Source organism: Fukomys damarensis, unplaced genomic scaffold, assembly GCF_012274545.1.
Source record: "Fukomys damarensis isolate Sample0158 unplaced genomic scaffold, DMR_v1.0_HiC HiC_scaffold_21, whole genome shotgun sequence".
In the NCBI taxonomy this organism is placed as follows: domain Eukaryota; kingdom Metazoa; phylum Chordata; class Mammalia; order Rodentia; family Bathyergidae; genus Fukomys; species Fukomys damarensis.
Genome location: NW_022900933.1, coordinates 37,529,866 through 37,538,385, shown reverse-complemented (window position 1 = coordinate 37,538,385; position 8,520 = coordinate 37,529,866). Strand labels below are relative to the sequence as shown.

General features: G+C 59.1%; 1 protein-coding gene across 1 annotated transcript in view; it reads right to left on the bottom strand.

Annotated features, from left to right (window-relative positions):
- Hhipl1 (HHIP like 1) overlaps positions 1 to 8,520 on the bottom strand; it is a gene marked incomplete at its 5' end in the record, with an annotated part of 16,188 nt that overhangs the window by 2,921 nt on the left and 4,747 nt on the right. Inside the window, 5 exons of the mRNA XM_033766738.1 lie at positions 431 to 535; positions 2,422 to 2,590; positions 4,780 to 4,861; positions 6,935 to 7,080; positions 8,106 to 8,245. Coding sequence (XP_033622629.1) covers positions 431 to 535; positions 2,422 to 2,590; positions 4,780 to 4,861; positions 6,935 to 7,080; positions 8,106 to 8,245 — 642 coding nt within the window. The remainder of the gene's footprint in view (positions 1 to 430; positions 536 to 2,421; positions 2,591 to 4,779; positions 4,862 to 6,934; positions 7,081 to 8,105; positions 8,246 to 8,520) is intronic.

Below are 8,520 nucleotides of genomic sequence, written 5' to 3'. Positions count from 1 at the left end.
CAGACAAGGGCACAGGTCAGAGGGCCCTGGCTGTCCCGCGGCTCATCTCCCCACCCCTGCGGCCCCTCTGCCCCCCCCCCGACCCTGAAGACAGGGGCCTCTCAGCAGCATGGGGCCTTCTCTGGTCACCCAGAAGCCGTATGGTGCCCGCCTGGAGTGGGGTGCCAGGCCTTCTTCAGCCACTCAGCAAACAGTCCTGGCAACTGCATGGATGCTGGGGCCCCAGGCTGTGGGGGAGACAGCCAAAGGTCCTCTCATCATTCACTCTTTGGTTTGGGGGTGAGAGGCCACAGAGGGCACGAGCTAAAGTCCCAGGTGGTCCTGGCCAGCAGGATGGACCCTGGACGCATGGAGACCACTCAGGTCAGGGTGACAGGCTACGGCCCTGGCGCCTATCACTGCAGACAAGGCAGGGCACCCAGTGTGTTACCCAACACAGGGCCTGGCCACAGCAGATCGTGGAGGACTGAGCCGGGTGATTCTGCTGCAGGCCCTGGGGACACTGCCGGCCCACGTTGGCCCCAGGGACAGGACTCTGTGTAGGAGGTCGTGTGTTTGGTCCAGCCCTGCACATGCAGGTGCCATGCCAAGCCCTGGACACTGCCCCTTCGTGAAGGCCAAAGAGGAGGGCTGACCCCAGGTTGGTCACTTCCTAAGGGTATCCTGGGGCCTTTTGAGTCCCCATCGCACTGTGCCAGTCCCACTTTGGAAACCCCTGGCAAAGGCCTGAGAAATGCCTCCCAGATCAAGGCCCAGTACAGGCCAGGGTGCTGGCACAGTGCCACGGGCAACGCGCCCCCCCCACTGGAGCCCCCCTCCACCCACTGGGCTTGCCAGTCCCGCTGCAGGGCCTGCTGGACTCCCCTCCTGGCCCTAACCCAGACCCCATCCTGTCCAACGGCGCCCGTTCCTTTTCTCTCTGGGATCCAGGAGCCCCCACCACCACCCTGGCTGGGTCCCCAAGTGACCTGAACACATCCCAGCCAGGATGGGGCTGTTCTGACTGCTCCCTGGGGCCCCAGTCTCCAGCACAGAGTGGGTGACAAACACAAGTGCCAGGCGCTGTTGAATGAGGGAATGGAGAACCTGCCAAGCCCCGAAGAACTGCAGCCAGAACTGCTCTGAAATGCCGCACTCCCCTCTGCCTGCCTGCCTGGCATCCCTCCTTCGGGGATGGGGCAGGAGCTTGGCCCTTCTGCCCAGGTGCCCCTCCACAGTGACCTGTGCGCACATTTGGCCTATGAAAATAGTTCATGAGACCCACAAAGTACTTCTTAAAATTGTAAACTAGTGGTTGGTATTTTCAAGCTGGAAGATTATATGTAAACAAACCAAGAAGACAAGGACCATAGCTAGCTTAGAGTCAATGTCCCCACTGTGTGCACAGCATGTGGTGGTGGTGATGGGTGGATGGGTGGATGGGTGGTTGGATGGATAGATGGGTGGATTGGTGGATGGATGGATGGGTGGGTGAGTGGATGGGTGGATAGATGGATGGATGAATAGATGGTGGATGGATGAATGGAGGTGAATGGATTAATGGATGGAGGGGAATGGGTAAATTGGATGGATGGGTGGGTTAGTGGATGGATGGGTAGATGGATGGATGGGATGGGATGGGAGAGTAAGTGGATGGATAGATGAATGAGTGGGAGGAGGGAAGGGAGGGTGGGTTGATGGACGCATGGTGCTACAGTTCAAATCTAGAATGTTCCCCAGAAGCCTCATGGGTTCTAAATTACAGCTTTTGTAAGATTTTTTTTTCTTTTGGTACCAGGGATCGAACTCGGGTCCTTGCACTTTTGGGGCAGGCAGCAGAACCACTGAGCTAAGTCCCTGGCCCCTAAAGTACAGCTTTTGGAAGATGATTAGGCATGGGCATGCTATATTCCTCAGTGGATTCATCCATTGATGAGTTCATAGCTAAATGTACTGTTGGGGGCAGGGTCTGGTGGGAATGGGTGTGTCACTTGGGGGTGCCTTTGAGCTCTGGCTGCAAATGGGGTGAGCTTTCCTCACCGTGCCCTTCCACCATGATCTTTCTACCTTGAAGCCATCCAGCCATGGACTGAACCCTCTGAACCAAGAACCAAATTAATACACTCCTCTTTTTAAGCGTTGGTGCTGGGTATGTGTCCCAGCAACAGAAATGCTAATACACAGGGACAAACAGGTGGGTGGGGGAATTTACTGGCCCCACCCCAGTGAATTCAGTCTGCCTTGCCCAACACAGTTGTCCCTCCCAAGAACTCTGAACATTCCTTTCCCGGCCTGGCTTTTCTTCCCCTTCCAGTAGGCACCACCTGCCCACAGCCTAGGACCTAGTTTGAGTTGTGGCCAGTCTAACTCACATACGGTGCATTTCTGCCCCACTTAACTAAGTGTCCAATGTGTACCAGGCATGGTTCTGGCCCCAGTGACCAAGGAGGGGCCTGGTCCTGGCTGGAGGGGGAGCAGGAGGCAGCAGCAGAGCCCCCCCCACAGTGAACCCCTCAGTGGGCACTTACTTTCTTTGGGCACAAAGGGGATGAGGCGGCTCCTCACTTTCACCTGGGCAGGCTGGATGTGACACTTGCCAGGTGGTGCCCGTCTGCCAATGACACATAAGAGGTTGTGAGTCTCCCCATGTCCCCCTGACACTGCCCTTCCCTGTGACAGGTCAGGGAGGGAGGAGCCAGGAGGCATGGAAAGGAGCAAGAATAACAGGTGGCCCTGTGGCATCTCTGCCCCTTCGTGTTCTTGGGGTCCTAAGACAGAGCCCAGTTCCAGGACCCATGGGTCCCACACCAGCCCTGGTGCCCACCCTGCCTATGCTAGTCCTGCACCATGGCCCCGGCTGCTCGGCACTTCCAACTCAGTCACTCCCAGAACCGCGTGGATTCCTGCCCCTACCCTTGCCTCTCTTTCTGGATCTCCATGATGGCTCAGCCCAGCGGAAGCTGGGAAGGGGAAGGCTGGCAATAGCATAGAGCAGGCGGGCAGGAGCCCCAAGCCAGGGCCGAGCAGGGGGTGGGGAGCTGGAGGGAGCTGCCAGAGAAAAGATGTAAGAAGGCTGGCAGGGTGCAAACCGGCCTCCTTCAACTTCCCTTGGGGGCCCAAGGACAGAATGGGATTCCATTTTAATTAGTTTTTGGCTGTTGATCTGTGGCTCTTTGCATGGGGCTGCCCTGTTCCCAGACTGGCCCGCAGGGGACCACACTTCAATGAGGCTGCATCAGAGCGGCCCAGGGGCATTTTTCCAAAGGTAGAGAAACTAGGCACACTGGACTCTGGGGCTGGAGGAATGACCCCAAGCCAAGCTGAGACCTGGGCACGAGAACCTTTCAGTCTCCCCAGGCCCTGCTCTATCCAGGGTACAATGAGCCAAAGGAGAGGGTGTCGCAGAAACCAACCAACCAGACGGCGCATCTGTGGCGACGTCTGGCCGGGATTGGGACCTCAGTGTATGTGCTGTTTCCTTAGAGAAGCATTCTTTGGAAAAGAAGGAAATAACCTCAAATTCCAAGGCATGGCTAAGGCAATCATGGCTGAGTGACTCAGCAGAAAAGTGGCCAGGCTTTCTTCACCACTGTCCTTTTTGAGGGTGATGTAGTCACAAGGAAAAGTTTACCCAAAGCAGGGAGGAAAAGGGAGAACACAAGTCTACGTGAGATCATGCACACCGCAGGACACAGGGCCTGGCACTTCAGGGATAGACAGACCTCGGAGCAAGAGCAGAGGAATGGAAGAGAGGGGCTCTGGCTTTTCTGGATAAACAGTTAGGTCACTATTTAATGTATATGTACTTTTCACAACTTTAAAAAACACCATTCCGTAAACAAGGAAAATGTGAGACACTGTCACAGAGAGAGGCCAGGGAAAGCTGAGCAGACACGATGACTAAACGTAATGTGGGCTCCTGGATGGGATCCTGGGCTGAAGAGGACAGGAGGGAGCAACCAGATACTTTAAAGGCTGAACGGCTGCTGGATGTGGTGGTGAACCTCTGTAATCGCAGCATGCAGGAGGCTGAGGCAGGAGGATTGCTAACAGTTTGAGGACAGCCTGGGCTATGTAGTGAGTTCAAAGCTAGCCTGCACTACATAGGGAGACCCTGTCTCCAAACAACGACGACGACAAATACCAAATAATGTCTCTTATTTGTGTCCTAACTGTGGCAAATGATATTGTAAGATATTAATAGCAGAGTGGGTGTGAGGCATGAGAGGAACTTCTGTTTGCACTTATCTGTGTATCTAAATCTATTATGGACTTAAATGTTTTGTCAAGAACACTGCGTAGGGCTTTTCCGCACCCAGAGTGTCTCCGCCTTTAGGGCGACCAGTCGCATTGAATTCTCCCAGCTCTGCCAAACCTGAGCATCGCGTGGAGGGCAGCCACAGGCTCTGATGCCAGCCGCCTGTACCCACCTCCCATCCCGGCCCTAGGTGGCCCCGGCCCGTGCACGGCTTTATATCTTTGTGCCCATTTCTTCTGTACAATGGGCGGCTGAGATCAGTGAGCTCTACCCAGAAGTAGCCCAGGCAGTGGTCCCACCCTGGGCTCCAGCCAGCAGTCCCAGGGGGCATGAAGAGCAGGCGCTCTGGGGTGCAGGGGATGGGGCACCCCAGGAAATGGGGAGTGAGGAGCACGCCAGTCAGATGCCTGGGAGGAGGGCAGGCCTGGGCCCCATCTCAGCCCGTCACCCGCATCCACACAGAGCTGCACCTGGCTGGGGTGGGCAGAACCACCCTGGGCCCTGGGTCTGCCCTGCCCATGCCAGCCGTGGCAGGGACTCACCTGGATGGGTCGATCACTTTGTAGACAACACCATAGGCTGCTGTGGCACTCGGCACACCTGTGGACATGAAGTACAACTCCCCTTCGCGGTGGACAGGGTGACAGTGAGAAGGCTGGGGCACACGGAGGTCCAGGCCACCCCACCCTGTGCCACCCCCAGCTTGAGACTGGCTCACTCTCAGTGTGCCTCGACCGCCTTATGGCCCTGGCCCTGAAGCGGAGACTCCCTCCCAGCCACCCACCCAGGCTCCAACCTCTGCTCCTGTTCCTCCCTGGTGGCCTCTGCCCACCCTGGTTCCTGCCTGGCACCTGCCCAGCACCACACACCTCCCGGTGGGAATGGGGCTGTGGTTCCCCACTGGCTCTTGGAGCCTCAGCTTCCTGACTTTAAAATGGGCATTGCCTCTGAGGCCAACTATAAGACTGAAGGAGGAGAGAGTGGTGCTCAGTCAGCACCAGTGCTCAGTCAGTACCAGTGATTACTGTTGTCAGTACTCAGGGCCAGGCCCTGCCAGTCCCCCAGGCATCTCCACTGACCAGCAGGGCCAGGCCATCCCAGGCAGAGCCAGAAAGCACTGCTCTCCACTTACCATGGGTTACTTCCAGCAGCTTAATGATGGCCTCATGGGAAGCCTTTTCCTCCACCTCCCAAGGCGGTCACTCTCTCTGTCCCTGCTCTTTCTGTCTCATCCTACCCTCAACTCCTACTGTGATGAGCACCCAAGCCTAGGAAACAGGTTGCAATGTTTCCATCTTAAAGATAGGGAAGCAGAGGCTCAGAGAGTCAGGCATTGCGTCAAAGCCACACAGCTGGTGGAAGGTTAAGCCAGGCCTGGAACTCAGCAGTCTGCTGCCCCACACTGACACGGGACACAGAGAAGAGCCAGTGTGATGGTTCCACCACTTGAATCCTCCGTCCTTGTCAGAGGACAGCAGAGGGGGTCCTGGGCCTGGGAGTGTGAGGGTTCCGAGGAGCTGCAGAGACAACCCAGCCAGGCACTGAGGACAGCGTGGCCCTGGGGACACTGCAGTCGAGGGAGGCTAGCATGGGGTGGTGTCTGAGAAGCGGGCACAGGCCACTCCAGGAATTCTTCGAAGGACTGACCCGCGGGGCACTGTGACACTGCGTGGTCCTCCAAGCAGTAGCACCAGACCCACCGGGAGATGGGGAGGACACGGGGCCCCCGGTGCTATGGGCCCCGCAGGCAAGGGGAGCCCAGCGAAGTGTCCCCTTTGGCTGCGGTTCCCTTCTCCACCTCAGAGCACGCCCTCCTCGCTGGGTGTGACGGATGGGGTCGGACCAGGCCAGCCCAGGGCTCCTCCAGCCCTGACCTGCCAACAGTGGGGCTAGCACCTGGGTGTGTGTGGGGCTGACCCCGCGGTGTGGACCGGCCCCAAGGACCTCGTGTGCAGTTTGCCAGCCAGAGAGGCCGAAGCCGGAGCCCGGAGCTAGAGCCCAGACCCCTCCGACTCTCGGACACACGGGAACCTCCCACGGCCCAGCTCAGTGGCACGGCCACCTGGGTTTCCATCACCCCAAGCCCCTCAGGGGACTGAGGACTGGGCCTCCGGAACTGTGCCTTCCTCCTAGGCCTGTGTCTGGGCAGGGAGGCAGAGGCCCTGCTTCTGAAACAAGTCCACACCCTCTGGCCGACAGAAAGGGTTGGGATGCCCAGCAGATGCAGGATTCAGGAGCGGGTGGGGCGTGTGGGGGTGGCAGCAGTTTCCACTGGACAAAGGTTTCCCAGACTCACCCTGGGGCTCAGGTCGGGCCCTGTGAGGGACACCCCTCCACAGATGGGGGGGTTGCCTAGAAACCCCAACAAGCATCCAGCAGGGCCGGCTGGGGGCCAGCCTTTTGTTGGGGAACAATCCTGGGCCAAGCACCAAGGCGGAGGCTGGTGTGGGACCCTCTCCCTCACCCCCACCCTGCTCTGGCACTGAAAGTTCATTTATCATCACTATTCCTATTGCCCGCAGCAATGCTGCCCAGAAGAGGGGCCCCAGCTCCCACCTTCCAGAGGCAGCAGTGGAAGCACCAAGGCCGCTGCCCGGCCCCCCAGTGCCCAACCCTGGCATAGGAGCCCAGGACCTCTAGCCGTGGGGAGCCAGGCCCCACCCAGGCAGCCAGGATGGGGGTCCCAGAAGTGCTCACCAGCCTCATCCTCTGCGAAGGAGATGATGTGTGGGTAGTAGTTGTTGATGAGGCCTGGGAAAGCGCAGGTCTGCCCTCGGCCCATGCAGACCTCACTGTACCGCCACTGGCCCGTTCCTGGGTTTTCTCGGAGGGACATGAGGCGCCTATGAGGGGAGAGGATCGCGGTCATGCCTGGCCACCACCTGTCGGTTCCCCCCATCTATACGTCCAGAATGGCGACCGCTGAGCGTCCAGCAGGCCTGCTGGGGTGATCTTTGCCACCCACCCTGGGCCCACTCCCTGCTCTGCCTGTCAGGCCAGACACTGACCCCTCCAGGAGGCCCTCCCAGGCTGCACATGCAGGCTCCCACTGAGCCCGGTGTCTCAAGACCCAGACTTGAGGTGCTCTTCATCTCTGCTGCCCTAGCCCTGGCTCAATCCTGGCCCGACCCAGCAGAGGGGCCCAGGAAACGTGGGGGAATCGGCTGGATTTCTGCAGTCAGGGAGCTTCGGCACTCCTGGGGAAGGAGCATCAGAGTGAAAACAGAGGATTTACTAGACCCATTCCACAGACAGGAAAGCCAAGGCCCGAGGAAAGGGCTCTGGAGGCCCAGGCTTCCCGGAGCCTTGGTGTTCTAGGGGGACAGGTTGGTCATGGTCTCCCTATGCTCCGCTAAGGATGTAGCCCAACCCCAGCAGGCTCAGGAGGTCCACTCTCCTCCCCACCTGTCCCCTAAAACCTTCGGGGGGTGAGACTGACCCTCCTGCACGCCTGGCCCTGCCCTTTGGCAACAGCCAGGCCTGGACAGAAGCCCCCTCTTCCAGCAGGGGACCTCGGGCTGGCCCTCACTGCCCTGTTTCCCAACTTGCAAGGGACCCTGGCCCAAGTCCCTATGCCGCTGGTTGGGTGGGGCGGACAGTGACAGAGTGCCCTGAGTGCAGAGGAAACTGCTGGCCTTGCCCATCAGAAAAGAGCTCAGGGTGGGGAGGACAGGAGCCAGCAGTCTTTAGTCTAGGATGCTACTGCAGGCCCTGCCACCTGGAGTTGGAGGACTGGGCAGGGCAAGGGTTAGGGCTTCCTTGGCCCACATCTGGGGATTGGGTCAGAGCAGCATATACTTGTGTGCACAGGCACACTCACACACACACACACACACACACACTAGCCTGGGTGCCCAGGGCAAGTTACCCGCTCATGAAGTCCCCGAAAATGTAGAGGCCGTTCAGGTTGGGGTTCTCGCAGCCCCGGTACACGTAGCCCCCGGTGACTGACTTACCCAGCTTGTGCGGGTAGGCGAAAATGGGCAGCACGTCATCTGCAGGCGGGAGAGACACCGGGAGGGGGTACACAGGGTGTCAGCTCAGACCCCCCCCCCACAAAACCCCGTGGACAGCCGGGAGCCACGCAGGACAGAGGGGTGGGAGGTGTCAGAGTGCTGCCTCTGGGAGATGGGGCCCAGGGGAGTGGCAGGGGACATGGCCTGAACTGTTCCTGGGTCCCCCGTGGGACCCAGGATGAGAGATCATTGGAGGGAGGGCTGGCTGACGGGATGGGGGTCGCAGGGCCCGGGGGCGGGTCCAGGAGCGGGGTGAGGGTGACAAGG